The 15387-nt window shown below is 52.3% G+C and overlaps 3 protein-coding genes; 2 read left to right on the forward strand and 1 right to left on the reverse strand.

Moving 5' to 3' along the window:
- Positions 1-1007: 1007 nt before the first annotated feature.
- Positions 1008-2573, forward strand: FFUJ_00145 (related to hexose transporter protein; the record flags this gene model as incomplete). Its single annotated transcript, XM_023573620.1, has 1 exon — positions 1008-2573. One exon carries the CDS (start codon positions 1008-1010, stop codon positions 2571-2573), a length of 1566 nt encoding a protein of 521 aa, XP_023425310.1.
- A 602-nt stretch (positions 2574-3175) lies between these two features.
- On the reverse strand, positions 3176-12838 carry FFUJ_00144 (uncharacterized protein; the record flags this gene model as incomplete). XM_023573621.1 has 2 exons in its annotated part: positions 3176-12515; positions 12573-12838. 2 exons carry the CDS (start codon positions 12836-12838, stop codon positions 3176-3178), a joined length of 9606 nt encoding a protein of 3201 aa, XP_023425311.1.
- Positions 12839-13921: 1083 nt separating this feature from the next.
- FFUJ_00143 (uncharacterized protein) lies at positions 13922-14902 on the forward strand (the record flags this gene model as incomplete). The annotated part of the gene is made up of 1 exon (XM_023573622.1): positions 13922-14902. The coding sequence occupies one exon, from the start codon at positions 13922-13924 to the stop codon at positions 14900-14902; it is 981 nt and encodes a 326-aa protein (XP_023425312.1).
- Between the last annotated feature and the right edge of the window lie 485 nt (positions 14903-15387).

The following is a 15387-nucleotide window of genomic DNA, read 5'->3' on the forward strand; positions in this document are numbered from 1 at the left end:
CTTAGCTTGTGTTCTATTATCTTATCTTATCCTTGATAAGATAACTTCACAAGCAATGCAATTAACTGCTTGCTGCAAAATATATGTAAAAGACGATGAAAACTTTACAGTATATCGTGAGTTAACTGAGACCTAGATATATATTATATTATTAAGCACTCTGGCGCACAGCACAAGTTGATGTAAGTTTTCAATCCGAGAAACTTTCTGATTTGACTTATGCTTTATGGGTTACGTTATAGTTCACTCTTTCCCGTGACGATTTGTAGTAATGCCATTGCGTTCAACAATTGAAACCGTCGCAGCAACGTCTATAAGCAATGCTAGAATGATCCAAGCCTGTTGTTACAATTTCTTTCCATGTATTCTATGCAATCAAGGTAATGACGTGATCAATTAATCCTCAGTACTCGTTACACCTCAAGTTACCCTGTATCTTTACACTATTACAAGGATGACTAATAAATTGAGCGACATTGATGATCTCCATGCCAATTAAGCGTACGAGTTAGCTGCAACAAACTCGCCAGTCATCTGCATATTCTTTCCTTTTTTCGCGTTAATGATCTGAAAATTCGGCATCGAAATGCCCGGGGTAACGACCTCCGGCCCTTCTCCCGCTGCCGGTCCAATGCCCCCATCGGCTCCGTTTGCCCCGAACCAAGAATATTGGTCACGCTCACGTGCGGGGATTCACCCTCTAACCAAACCGAGCGCAAAGACTCCACGGCGCGTTAACGAATCTGGGGTAGATCCGGGGTAAAAAACCCGCAGACACGCAGCGGGCATCGGCCCAAGTCTCCCCCACAAGCAAGTTTTGGGGTTGATGAATGGTACGAGTTCCTCGGTTCATCTACCGGAGAGGGAAATGTCACTGTCACCTTGGTTCCAACCCCACAAAGTCGGATTGATAGATATAAAGGACTGTGGAGATCGTCAAAACGAAACACAAACACCAGACTCAACCATCTTTACCTCCACTTGAGTCAAGTGTTCTTCTCTTCAAGATGTCGAAGCAAATTGCCGAAGAAACTCACCTCCCCGACGCCGACGCCAATGACTTCCAGGGTCTCGTCCTCGCCGATGTCATTCCCCGCGATCGCAAGCCATGGTACTCCGACTGGACATTATGGAAACTCAACCTCCTCCTCCTCAGCGGTCTCTTGACTCAAACCGCTACCGGGTTTGACGCGAGTATGCTCAATGGAGCGCAGTCGCTGCCTCAATGGCAGGAATATTTCGGCCAACCCAAGGGGACGCGTCTCGGCGCTATGACGTTTGGACCCAACGGTGGTGTTCTCATTTCCATCCTCATTTCATCCCAACTCTGTGATTGGCTTGGACGAAGAAAACCTATCTTTATCGGATCGATTACTATAATTGTTGGCGCGATTGTCCAGACCTGCTCGTATAATTATGGCATGTTCGTTGCTTCGCGCTTCATCATCGGTTTCGGTCTCGGTATTGTTTCCACTGCGGCGCCTCCTCTCCTCTCCGAAGTTACATACCCGACACATCGCGGAAAGATGACATCTTTCATGATGGTCTCGTGGCCACTGGGTGCAATCATTGCGGCTTGGGTCACGTACGGAAGCTTCCAGATGCAGAGCTCTTGGGCATGGCGTCTTCCCAGTCTTCTTCAGGGTGCTTTCTCTGTTGTTCAGGCTTCGTTGGTCCTGTTTGCACCTGAATCTCCTCGATGGCTCATCTACAAGGGTCGCTATCAGGAAGCTAAGGATATTCTTGTTAAGTGGCACGGTTACGGAGATCCCAACTCTCGATTGGCCCGCTTTGAGATGGCTGAGATCACAGCGACACTCGAGATCGAGAAGGTTCAGAAGAAGTCGCGCTGGGCCGAGTGGATCTCTACTCGCGGCAACTGGCATCGATTCTTCCTTGCTCTGTACATCCCCGCCATGCTGCAGTGGTCTGGTAACGCTCTCACCTCTTACTATCTCGCCAAGGTCCTCAACTCGATCAACATCACCGACCACAAGACCCAACTTCTTCTCAATGCTGGTCTCCAAATTTGGGGTTTCCTGTCAGCCGTCGTTTTCGCCACCATGATTGACAAATTTGGTCGACGCAGACTCTTCCTCGTTGGCATGTCGGGTATGGGTGTATCATACATCATCTGGACAATTTGCTCTGCTCGCAACCAGCAGGAAAACTTTGAACACATGGGCTATGCTGGTGCAGTTCTGGCCATGATCTTTGTTTTCTCTTTCTGGTATCACGCCTGTTCTCCCATCGGAGCCACTTATATCATGGAGGTCACACCATACTCGCTCCGTGCAAAGGCATCTATGCTGTATCAGCTCACTGGCAACTTGGCGGGTGTTTACAACGCTTTTGCTAACCCTGTTGCTATGGAAGCTATTGCTTGGAAGTACTATATTGTTTGGTGTGTCGCGATTGCTGTCCACTTGACTTTGATCTTCTTCTTCTTCCCAGAGACGAAGGGTTATTCTCTTGAGGAGGTGGCAGAGATCTTTGATGGACCTGATGCTCCTGTCGGTGCTAATGCAATTGGACAGAAGAAGATGGATGACATGGCTATGCACAAGGAATGAAAGGCAAAGGACTTGAGGGCTTGATATAGTAGTATGTAGAAAGGAAGTGAATTGACTATTACGAGCTACAGTACTAGCTCAGTGACTATTCCATAGAGCCACATCATGCTTATAGGCCCTGTACTCAAGCGTTAACAGGCTAGGGGAGGAAAGAAAACCCAAGACCTTAGCCCTAAATGATAAAAATACTTAGGTAAACAAGCCTAAGTTTAGGTTACTTTTTGCTAAGTTTATTTTAATACCCTATATCGAGGTCCGGTGTTTTCTTGCTCCCCAAGGGGTATTATACGAAATACAAGCCCTATTACCTTGGGCCCCAAGTGTAGGTCCTACACTTTCTTAGGCCTTTGGCACAGCGGTTATTTTGTTCATCACATGGATTAAAACCAATCGCTTAGCTAATATCATTTGATTGGTTGGCCAGCTTTTGAGTTACCTGGACCCATAAGCACGATGTGGCCTATAAGATCATCCATAACAGTTATCGGAATGATACTAATATTCTCCAAGATTTAATAAGTTACTCAAGGAAAAGATTACAAAAAGAAAATTCCCACAGACAAACACTCCATCCTCTCGCCCAGACATACTAGGGTTTACCATTATCTAGCCAAGCTAGCCGTAGTGGGAAAGAAAAGTGCATTGTTGAGACAGCTCACAACAGCGTCGCCGCTGCCCTCAAGAACGCTCAAGCAATCTTCCGCCGCTCCCTCTCCGAAAGGACCAAGAGCAGTGTCGCAGGCACCAAGGTTCAAAGCAAGCTGAACGGCATTCTGCCCAGCCAAGCTGGAACAAGCCGCTGGGAGTGTTGAGATACACACCCCAGAGAGGGCATTGTTAAGACAATTAACGACAACTGAGCCAGACGTGAAGAGACCGATACCCGAGGTGGTACAAGACGCCACGGTACCTGTGTTGTAAGCGCCGAGTGCTGTTCTACACGCAGGAGCGGCTACAGCGATAGCGACGGAACCAGTCAAACTTCCAATGAACTCACAGGCATCGGGAAGTGTGAAGCAGGCCGGCTGAGGGGTTGGCGTAGGCGTTGGCGTTGGCGTAGTCGTCGACTCAGCGCAGTATGGGATGCCAGTAACGGTACCTGACCCGGATGCAAGGCCAAAAGCAATCTCAAGACACTCAACGATGCTTGTACCTGTTGTAGAGCCAGTGATGTCGCCAGTGGACAGACATGTCGCAGCACTTCCAGCGGCAAAGGGACCGAGAGCAACAGCGCAAACGGCAACATCAGCGACAAGCTCAAGGCCATTGGCATTTGCCAGATCTGTACAAGCGTCGGGAAGAGTTGTGATGCAACGCTCTTCCAAGGCATCAACGACACAGTTGAAGATACTCAAACCAGAAGAGCCAACGATGGGGGTGGTTGCGAGACAGGAGGCAACGTTACCAACGGCATAGGGCCCGAGGGCAGTGGTGCAGAGAGCGAGGACGGGGATAAGAGCTAGACCGTTGGTAGTCTCGAGTTGTGCACAGGCAGCGGGGAGAGCCACGGTACAAGTACCCGAAACGTTTGGCGAGGGGATACACTCAGTTGCAGAGGAGGACGTCTGAGCCTCAGGACTGGTTGGGCTTGCGGAGGTTGGGGCTTCGGTTGTAGCAGGCTCAGCAGACGTCTCTGAGGCGGATGAGGTGGGCTCAGCGCTGGTCTCGGGAGCAGCGGAGGAGGACTCGAGAGTAGATGTCGCGGCAGCGGCTGATGAAGTATCGGCTGCGCTGCTGGTAGGCTCAGTGCCGGCAGAAGACGTCTCGGCGGCAGAGGAGGTGGCAGGGGCAGAACCAGAGGAGCTGTTGACACCTGCGTCGCTGGATGTCTCCGAGGGGACATCGGAAGAGGTCTCGGGGGTACTCGATGTTGCGGGAGAAGAAGTGGCGCCGGAGCCATCGGAAGTGCTGGTAGGCTCATTACCGGATGAGGATGACTCAGGTGCATCGGAGGATGTTGCAGCAGCAGATGAGCCAGCGTCGCTTGAGGTCTCCGCGGGTACATCAGCTGTAGACGAAGACTCTTCAACTGGAGCAGATGAGGACTCAGAGCCGGCTGACGAAGTTGGTGAAGCATCAGAGGTAGACGAAGCGCCGGCATCTGAAGAGCTATTGGCACCACCATCACTGGAAGTCTCAGCAGGGGCATCAGATGTAGCCTGTGAAGACTCGCCGGCCTGTGCAGATGAGGTTTCAGCCTCAGCGGTAGACGAGACACCGGTGTCTGAGGAGCTGCTAGCGCCAGCATCACTAGAGGTTTGGGCTGGGACATCCGATGTAGCAGAGGATCCATCAGATGGTGCAGAAGTAGAGCTGGCGGGAGAGTCACTGGTCGCGGCACCTGAGGAAGTCTCGGGAACGTTAGAGGTAGCGGGACCGGAAGAGGCACCGCCATCAGATGAAGTGTTTACACCAACGTCACTGGAAGTCTCCGCAGGGGCATTCGAAGTGACCGAAGACTCAGCAGCATCCGATGTAGTGGCTTCAGCGCCGGAGGTTGATGAGGCACCGACATCTGAAGAGCTGTTGGCACTATCACCACTGGAAGTCTCGGAAGGACCATTCGAAGTAGCAGAAGACTCCTCAGATGCTGCAGACGTGGGAGCAGCGGAAGAATCACTAGAAGCGCCCGAGCTGGCAGCGGGACCCGAGGAAGTCTCAGGGGAACTGGAGGTAGCAGGCTCAGAAGAGGCGCCACTGTCAGATGAAGTGTTCACGGCAGAGCCACTGGAAGTCTCAGAAGCAGCACCCGATGTGGCAGCAGAGGACTCTTCAGCGCCCGTAGAAGTGCCAGTCGTCTCAGTGGGAATCGACGAAGCGGCAGAAGAGGACTCAGGAGAAGCAGATGAAGCTCCAGAGGATTCACCAGCGGTAGCTGCAGTGCTCGAAGTGTCCGAGCCAGCATCGGTTGTAGCAGAAGATCCACCGGAAGTTGACTCAGGTCCAGATGAAGAAACCGTCGAAGACTCTCCACTGGCTCCAGAAGTGGCGGACGCTGATGCACTCTCAGAGCCAGAGTCTGAAGAGGCCTCTGAGGGAACGCCTGAGGTACCGGAAGACTCACCAACATCAGACGAAGACTCAGCAGGGGGGGCAGATGTATTGGAGCTCTCAGAAGGAACACCAGAGGTAGAAGAAGACTCAGGTCCCGATGAGGTGGAGGCACCTGCGCCAGAGGACGAAGCACCGGTGGTCCCAGAGCCAGGACCGGAAGAAGTCTCTGCAGGGATACCAGAAGACTCTCCAGCAGCAGAAGAAGACTCTCCTGGGTTGGCGGAGGTGTTGGAGCTCTCGGAGGGAGTACCTGAAGTGGAGGAGCCATCAGATCCTGATGAAGTGTTTGAAGGCTCTCCAGCGGAGCTTGAAGTCTCTGCTCCAGTTTCCGATGAGGTAGTAGCGGCACCTGAGTCAGAGGTTGAAGAAGCGCCGGTGGCAGGAGAACTAGAACCAGTAGAGGTATCAGGGCCTGATGAAATGTCAGTGATCTCTTCGGAAGACGACGATGAACTAGAAACTCGTGTAATGAATCCTGACGAGGTGAAAGTAGGTTCAGTAGATACTCCAGCTGCGGTGGTCTCTGAGCCAGAGCCAGTTGAAGCTCCTGATCCAGTCGAAGTGGTCTCTACACCAGAGCTAGGTGAAGACTCAGTTGCAAGTTCAGTAGAAGAACCTTCTGAACCAATAGAGGTACCGCTAGTAGAGACAGGAACACCAGTACTGTCAGTCTCTGGAGCCGAAGCTGAAGAAGATGCACCTTGTCCAGAAGATGAAGTGGCACCAGCAGGCTCAGAGGTGCCAGAGCTTCCAGACGAGGCCTCGGATCCGGAGGGAACTCCAGTCGAAGATCCTTCAGATCCTTCGGATGCACTGGTAGTCGAAGAAGAAGCAACCGATCCCGCGGGGGTGGTCTCTGAACCAGAGTCAGATGATGTAGCACCAGATGGGGCTTCAGTTGAAGATCCTTCGGAACCACTAGAGGCACTGGCGGTAGAGGCAGGGGCACCAGTGCTTGACTCCTCAACAATTGTCGAGGAAGCACCTGAGGTCTCTAAGCCAGTACCAGATGAAGTAGCGCCAGTGGGGATTCCTGTCGAAGAGCCTTCAGAGCCATCAGACGTACCAGCCGGGGCACCAGTACTTGACTCTTCTCCAGCGGTTGAAGGACCCAATCCAGTTGTGGAGATCTCAGAGCCGGTGTTAGAGGATGTAGCACCAGAGGGAACGCCAGTTGAAGATTCTTCAGAGCCGTTGGTGTTTGTCGCAGTAGGGACACCAGTGTTGTCAGTCTCTGTAACTGAAGCGGAAGAAGCGCCCGAATTGGCTCCAGATGTCTCAGTACCAGAGCCAGATGATGTCTGACCAGTGGGAGCTCCGGTTGTGAATCCTTCAGAGGCACCCGAGGTGTTGCTTGCAGTGGCCGCGGTATCAGTGCTGCCAGTATCCGTAAGCGAAGCAGAGGAATCACCAGTTGCCGCTGAAGATGTTCCAGCACCAAAACCAGACGATGTCTCGCCGGTAGGAGCTTCTGTTGGAGATACATCAGAGGTGCTGCTTGTAGCGCCAGAGGCCTCAGTGCTACCACCTGTCTCAGAGACTGAAGCCAAAGAAGTGCCTGATCCAGCCCCGGAAGTTTCACTGCCAGCAGTATCAGTGCCAGAAGTTTCAGCGTTGGGGCTAGATGATGCAGCTTCAGTGGGAACTCCTGTTGATGATCCTTCAGAGGCTGCCAAAGTGGTACTTGTGGTGACAGGCCCAGTGGTGTCAGAGGCACCAGTGTTACCACTAGTCTCTGAGGGGGAAACCGAAGTGCCTGATCCAGCTCCAGAAGTCTCGGCTCCGGAAGACTCAGTACCAGAGCCAGAGGAGGTGGCACCAGTGGGGACTCCAGTTGAAGATCCGTCGGAGCCGTCAGAGGTACTGCTTGCAGTCTCAGGGCCGCCAGTGTTTCCATCGGTCACTGCACCTGAGGAAGCACCTGATGGAACTGAGCTTGACTCTGAACCAGATCCAGAGGACGAAACCGAGGGAACTTCAGTGGAGGTTACTTCAAAGCCACCGGAAGTGGTGGTTGCAGAGCCTGACGCGCCGGTGTTAGCATTGGTTGCGGTATCTGAAGAAGATCCTGATGCAATTGGTGATATCTCTGAGCCGGACTGCGAGGATGAAGCTCCTGAAGGAAGTCCAGTGGATGACTCTTCGAAAGCACCAGACGTGGTGCTTGCAGATTCGGAGCCAGTATTACCACTAGTCTCCGACCCTAGAGTTGAAGAAGCACCCGATCCGTCTGAGGATGTTCCTGCGCCAGTGCCAGATGTGGAGACAGTGGGAAGTCCCGTTGAAGACACGCCAGAGCCATCTGAGGTGTCGGTAGACTCAGAGCCGCCAGTGTTGCCATTGGTGGCAGTCTCAGATGTAGTACCTGATCCTAGTGAAGATGTCTCTGAAACGAAGTCAGAGGACACAGCTCCAGAAGGAATCTCAGTTGATGATGCTTGAGAACCTCCAGAAGTGGTACCAGTGGAGCCGGGGGCAACCGTGTTACCACCAGTCTCTGTAGCGGGGACTGATGAGGTATCAGAGCTCTGCTGTGACGCGGTGCCAGAGGTGCTTGAAGCTCCATCAGAGCTTCCTGGAGTAGAGGTTGACAGAGTACCCCATGGAGAACCAGTAGACTCGCCAAGGCCAGTGCTACCAGTATTGCCGTTGGTAAGGGAGCCGGAAGCTTCTGAACTCTGTTGGGATGCTGTGCCAGAAGTACCCGGGCCTCCAGCACCAGAAGTCTCTTGACTTTGAGAGCCAGAGGTTGGCGGTACTCCCGAAGCAGCAGTAGTAGTCAAAGATCCATCGGTGCCAGTAAAGGTACTGCTCAAAGACTCAGTACCAACGGTGCCACCGTTGGACAGGCTATCCGACACTGAAGATTCAGAAGAAGCACCTGAACTCTCTTGGGGTGCGGGACCAGAGGTACTGAAGGCAGACCCAGAGCTATCAGTAACAGAGCCTGATATCTCCCCTGAAGAAGCTCCAGTCGAAGATACTATAGAGCCACTGGAAGTTCCGCTCAAAGAACCAGAGTTGCCATCGGTCAGGGAATCAGAGGTAGAGGATGGGGAAGAAGAAACATCTGAACTTTGCTGGGAGGGGGAATCGGAATTGTTTGAAGCGCCAGAGTCGGAGCTTCCGGGGGAAGACGTTGACTGACCTTGAGAACCATTAGAGGTTGATGAAACACCTGAGCCCTCGCTAGTTCCGGTGGCTCCAGGGGATACAGTTGAAACGGGCGTGGGCTCGATCACGATCACAGTACCAACAGGATCTGTTCCAGATGGGGACAGAGTAATACTTGTGCCAATTGGTCCACTACCTGTGATGGTGGTGTAGGGACCAGTGAAGGTAGAACCAGGTACTGAAGTTGAGGGCTCGAGGATGATGACAGTGCCGATAGTATCTGTGCCTGACGGTGGAAGCGTCAAGGTAGAGGTGCCAGTAGCGGTACCCGTGTTGACGCCAGTGATAGTAGTGAAAGGACCGGTGAAAGTCGAAGCAGGAGCTGAGGTCGAAGGTTCAAAAACAATGACAGTTCCGATGGTGTCAGTTCCTGTTGGAGGCAGAGTGATGGTAGATACCCCCGTGCCTGTGCCTGTGTTGATACCAGTGATCGTGGTGAAAGGACCTGTAAATGAGGAAGCAGAGGCTGATGTCGATGGCTCGAGCACGATGACGGTTCCAATGGTATCGGTTCCGGACGGTGGGAGAGTGACTGTTGAGGCTCCTGTGGCGGTACCTGGGCTGACACCGGTTATAGTGGTGAATGGACCAGTGAATGTTGACGCAGGTGCTGATGTCGAAGGCTCTAACACAATGACTGTGCCGATTGTATCTGTTCCAGATGGCGGAAGTGTGATGGTCGAGGCTCCAGTCGCAGTACCTGTGTTGACACCAGTGATGGTAGTGTACGGTCCGGTGAAAGGAGGAACAGAAGTTGAGGGCTCCAACACAATAACAGTACCAATGGTGTCAGTTCCAGCGGGTGGCAAGGTGACGGTCTGGGCTCCCGTAGCTGTGCCTGTGTTCACTCCGGTTATGGTGGTAAATGGGCCTGTAAACGTGGTTGGAGTAGCAGCTGTGGATGGCTCCAGGACAATCACTGTACCGATTGTATCTGTACCAGAAGGCGGCAGAGTGACGGTCTGGGTTCCAGTAGCTGTGCCAGTGTTCACGCCTGTGATGGTAGTGAATGGTCCAGTAAAAGCTGGAGTTGAAGTTGAAGGCTCCAAGACGATAACAGTACCGACTGTATCTGTGCCGGAAGGAGGCAGGGTCAGAGTAGAAGGGCTGGTTGCAGTTCCAGTGTTCACTCCAGTAATCGTTGTGAAAGGACCAGTAAAGGTTGTTGGGACTGCAGAAGTGGAAGGCTCTAAGACGATAACAGTACCGATAGTATCTGTGCCACTAGGAGGGAGGGTTAATGTAGAAGCACCAGTTGCTGTGCCAGTGTTCACTCCGGTAATCGTTGTGAAAGGTCCAGTGAAGCTGCTCGCTGGGGCTGAAACAGAAGGCTCCAAAACAATCACGGTACCTGTAGGGTCATTACCAGAGGGAGGCAAAGTCAGAGTGGAAGCGCCAGTTGCAGTTCCCGTATTGACACCCGTGATTGTTGTGAAGGGGCCAGTAAAGGTCGTACGAGTGGAGGGCTCCAGTACAATGACTGTGCCTATGGTGTCCGTGCCAGAAGGAGGTAGGGTAATAGTAGAAGCACCAGTTGCAGTTCCAGTGTTGACGCCCGTGATGGTAGTGAATGGTCCAGTGAAAGGCCCAGTGGCACTGGCGCTGGTTGAAGGCTCAAGCACGATAACAGTACCAATGGTGTCAGTACCGGAAGGAGGTAAAGTAACAGTAGAAGCCCCGGTGCCAGTGTTGACGCCAGTGATGGTCGTGAAAGGACCCGTGAAGGTTGTGCGAGTCGAGGGCTCGAGGACAATCACAGTGCCGACTGAGTCAGTGCCAGAGGGAGGAAGAGTCACAGTTGAGGCACCAGTTGCAGTCCCAGTGTTCACGCCGGTGATAGTAGTGAAAGGTCCCGTGAACGTCCTGGTTGTTGAGGGCTCTAACACGATTACTGTGCCGATAGTATCGGTACCAGAAGGAGGCAAGGTTACTGTGGAGGAGCCAGTACCAGTGTTGACGCCAGTAATGGTAGTGAAAGGTCCAGTAAATGTCTTGGTCGTGGATGGTTCCAGCACAATGACAGTACCAACTGTATCGGTGCCGGAGGGCGGAAGTGTGACGGTTGAGGAACCAGTACCAGTGTTGACACCGGTGATGGTAGTGAATGGACCAGTAAAGGTTGTGCTTGAAGGGGGGCCAATCACGATAACAGTACCGCTTGGGTCACCGCCTGAAGGAGGAAGTGTGACGGTGGTTGGGATGGGACCGGATCCTGTGATGGTAGTAAAGGGACCAGTGAAAGTGCTCGAAGGAGCAGAAGAAGACGGCTCAAGAATTACAACAGTTCCAGTGGAGTCAGTTCCAGACGGCGCCAACGTGAGAGTTGCAACGCCAGTGCCAGTGTTGATTCCGGTTATGGTGGTGAAGGGACCTGTGAAGCTAGAGGCAGGGGAAGTGACTGAAGGCTCGAGAATGACAACCGTGCCGGTTGGGTCAGAGCCAGATGGCGCAAGCGTAAGTGTTGCAGTGAGACTGCCTGAGTTGACGCCGGTAATTGTAGTGAAGGGGCCAGTGAAAGTGCTTCGCGGTCCAGTCGTGCTAGGTTCAAGGACGATGACAGTGCCTATGGAGCCTGTACCGGAAGGAGGAAGAGTAACAGTTGTGCCCGATGAGCCAGTGTTGACTCCAGTGATGGTTGTAAAGGGACCAGTGAAGGTACTTGGCTTCGAAGTCACACTGGGCTCGAGGACAATGACAGTACCGGTAGGATCCGAGCCTGAGGGGGGAAGGGTAACAGTTGAAGCAGCGGTGCCGGAATTGACGCCAGTGATTGTGGTGAAAGGCCCTGTAAAGGTCGTCCTCTGGGCAGTCGTGCTTGGCTCAAGGACAATGACCGTACCAACACTGCCGGTGCCCGAGGGGGGAAGTGTCACTGTAGTTCCGGCAGAACCAGTGTTGACTCCAGTGATAGTAGTGAATGGGCCTGTGAAGGTGGTCTTCTGAGCACTTGTACTAGGCTCCAAGACGATAACAGTGCCAATGGAGTCAGTACCAGATGGGGGGAGTGTCACGGTTGTACCAGCAGAACCAGTGTTGATACCAGTAATAGTGGTGAACGGACCAGTGAAGGTGCCCTTTGAAGTAACAGAACTGGGGTTGGGGACTCCAGAGCCTCCAGCCGTGGTATGGGCCGAGCCACCAGACGAAGCATGTCCAGATCCAGAAGATGCCGTAGGTCCAATAACGATAACAGTGCCAGTGCTATCCGTGCCAGATGGTAGAATAGTGAGAGTCGTTGCCGGAGACTTACCTGAGTTGGTAGAAGAGGGCTTGGAACCAGGAGATGTTGGATCAATAACGATGACAGTTCCAACACCACCAGTACCAGAAGGAGGGAGTGTCAGAGTGGTAGCCTGAGATCCCGGACCAGCGCTCGTTATGGTCGTATACGGACCGGTGAAAGGCTTGCTCTGAGTACCAGTACCAGAGGGAACAACCACGATAACAGTTCCGCTGGGGTCATTGCCCGAGGGAGGAAGAGTCAAAGTGGTTGGGTGACTTCCAGCAGGTCCATTGTTTGTAATAGTCGTATACGGTCCGGTGAAGGCGGGACGCGTACCACCAGAGCCGCCCGAGCCACCCGATGGGTTGACTATGATAACGGTTCCAGTGTGATCATTGCCAGAGGGCGGTCGGGTGATCGTAGTGGGGTTCGATCCGGGGTTGTTGCTAGTGATGGTCGTATAGGGACCAGTAAAGTACGGTTCCGGGTTGCTAAATACAAGCAATTAGGACCCGTCTCTTCCGAGGCTCAAGAACGGATAAACTTACCCAGTGATGTACCTAGTCGAAGTCTTGGTGATAGTAAACGCAGTGACCAAGGTAGTAGGAGCACCAGTGATAGGAATCGTCGTCCCATCAATAGTAAGCACTGTATTGCTAGTGAACACAGCACTTATACTAACAGGCTGAAGCCCAACGATAACTTCAGGCTGGACCTTGACGATAGAAACACCGTCAGGGCACTCGTCCGTAGGTCGAGCTTGGGTAGTTGAGCCCAGGAGCAGAAGCTCGGGGATGAAACGACGAAGACGCATTGTCGAAACGAATGACACCCAAAAAGATTGTTGTAACAAAGAGATGAAGAAAGAGAGTGTTGATGATGAATAACAAGAATTCTAACTGCAGAAGACTCTGATATTTATGGATAAGGTTCTGAGAAAGGGGGATGGAGAACATCACGAACGAATTCCCCAAAGCGAACATATCGCGAGAATGGCATGTTCAAACTAGCTACTAAGGTTTGTCTTGTTGAGTTATTCTCTAAGCATCTGGGCCAGGGGGAAGACATACCGTCAGGAATGCAAAGATAGTAAACCTTTCAAGTGAAGTTATTCTCAGCCCACCTCGCTTAGAAGCTATATTGAAGATAAATCAACCGTATTCGTTACTCTCTCGCTTCAAAACGCCACCAAATTCCTCGAATGTCATGATATTATCCTTTTCAAATATCCCTCTGTCTGCTTTAGGCATCGTAAGGTCTTGGGATGGTGTTGAGGGGGGCCTTTTGGTTGACTCGTTGATGATGATTCGGAAGGCCCTGAAGTATAAGTCATATTAACTCTGCCCTAGTTAAGACAAAGTCGTTACCCGCGGGATCTGGATATGGGTGAAAGTGGATATAACGGGGGTTTGATAGGATGGGAGGGTCTTGAGGGAGAGGATGTGTAGCGATCCCCGTTGGTGTGAAGGGCATTGCCGAGACAGACCTTCTACTTCCGGTTATGATTTTCAGCTGGATATGCCCGTTGGCAGTTCCAATCATTGTCTAGAATAGACAAGGTACAAACCCAATCCGGATAGTTAGTTCAGAAAGACATCAGTATTCACTCTGCTCCCACGGAACTGGAAGTCGTGATGGTATCACGAACCAATGCAGGGGACATTCCAGCAAGTCTTGGAGATGTGATTAACTTTTCTTCTACTTTCAAGGGCGGGCTAGATCAAGACTGCAGGGGATCGCGTGCCGGATTTGTTGTGCTTGTTGTTGAGAGGGCTTCACCTGATGCGTGATCTTTGGGAATGGTTAGAGACATGCCAGCGTGAAAAACATAAATACTCCAACCATCTTTTCGAGGTGAAAAGTAGCAACGCACATATCACCGCTTCACTCGTTAATCATGTTGTTCACTCCGCTCATTCTTCTCCTCCCCGCCGTCAGTCATGCCTCTTGGCTTCCCGTCAGGCTCCCCATCAGGCGAGGACAGCTTCCGAGCCCTGAAGACTGTACCGTGACAAGCACTCTTTCCCCCATCACTGTAACCAGTCTCCATCCTACCTCTACATTTGGACCCCATAGCTCTGGCTCCGGCTCTGGCTCCGATGGTTCCGATGGTTCTGGTCATGGTCAGGTGACAGGCGGCGGCACTATCATCTACACCACTGCCCTTTCAACCCTTGGCCCCAATGGTCCAGGTGTACATACTTATACCATCACCGCCCCCTGCGCCTCGTCTCACTGCCAGAGACCTCCCTCCACCGAGTGTCCTCCTGGTTTCACCACCACGGCCGTTATCTGTCACGTCTGTGGCGAGCACCCAGTAACAACCACTTTGACTCTCCCTATCGAGTCAGCCACAGCTGCTCAGGGGTCTCACGGTGGGGCCGCCAGGGCTGGCTCTACTCTTACTGCGGTCGTCACGTCCGTTGTTCACAAAACCGTCGTGCCTGTTTCTCCCGCTGAGAGTGTGTACCCGTGGATTTCTCGCGGTGGCCCTGAATTGCCCGATGCCCAGAAACCGTCTCAAGTATCTGGTGGTTCAGATGCCAAGCATGATGGTGCTGGAAAAGGCGACGAATTACCCGAGGGCCCTAAGAACACCGGCGCTCCCGAACTGCCCGCTGGTGGAGGTGCGGACACTAGTTCTCACAGTTCCACTGTGGATGCACCTAACGGAGCCTCTACTGCAGCGGGTAATGAAGCCGGGCACGGAGACGGGGACGGAGATGAAACGGGATCGGAGTCGGCATCTCCTTCTGACGACGCTAGTCCATCGGCCGTCGTTGTTACTGGCCACGCGGCCGAGACTAAGGTGACCAAATCTGTTGTCCTCAAAGCCGTCCTCTTTGCTGCTATGGTCTTGTATCCTCTCTACATCTAGTCCAAAGGGGAAATGATATTCGGAGGCATGTCGAGTCAGAATGTGGCGTTTCTCTTCTCATAATAATCGATCTATTGCGCTTTCAGAATTTTACAGTGCCCTTGTACCTCTGCATCTGAGACATGCATTGAACTGGCTGGGGGATCGATCTATTAGTTATCCTTACTTAATGCAATTCATCCACTTTGTTTTGTTGGCCAAACTCATTCTGGATCCCCGTGATTGGTCGAGTGTTTCAGCGGCTCAAGTCAATGTCTCGGCATCGGCTAGTCGACTCCATTTCGAGCCGCCTCCAGCTGAACAGGGGTTTACAACGGCGCCAAAGACGTGCTAGCTTCTTTTGTCAGCTGTCAACTACGGGCTAACAGTTCAACTGTCTCATTGATGGCGACGTCAATATCAGCCACACTTTAATATCGTTGGTCGCCTCGTAAAATCGTAGCAACATTATCAATACCAATATCTCATCCATTTGCAGTCGATAA

The sequence above is a fragment of the Fusarium fujikuroi genome, chromosome FFUJ_chr01 (assembly GCF_900079805.1).
Source record: "Fusarium fujikuroi IMI 58289 draft genome, chromosome FFUJ_chr01".
Taxonomy (NCBI): domain Eukaryota; kingdom Fungi; phylum Ascomycota; class Sordariomycetes; order Hypocreales; family Nectriaceae; genus Fusarium; species Fusarium fujikuroi.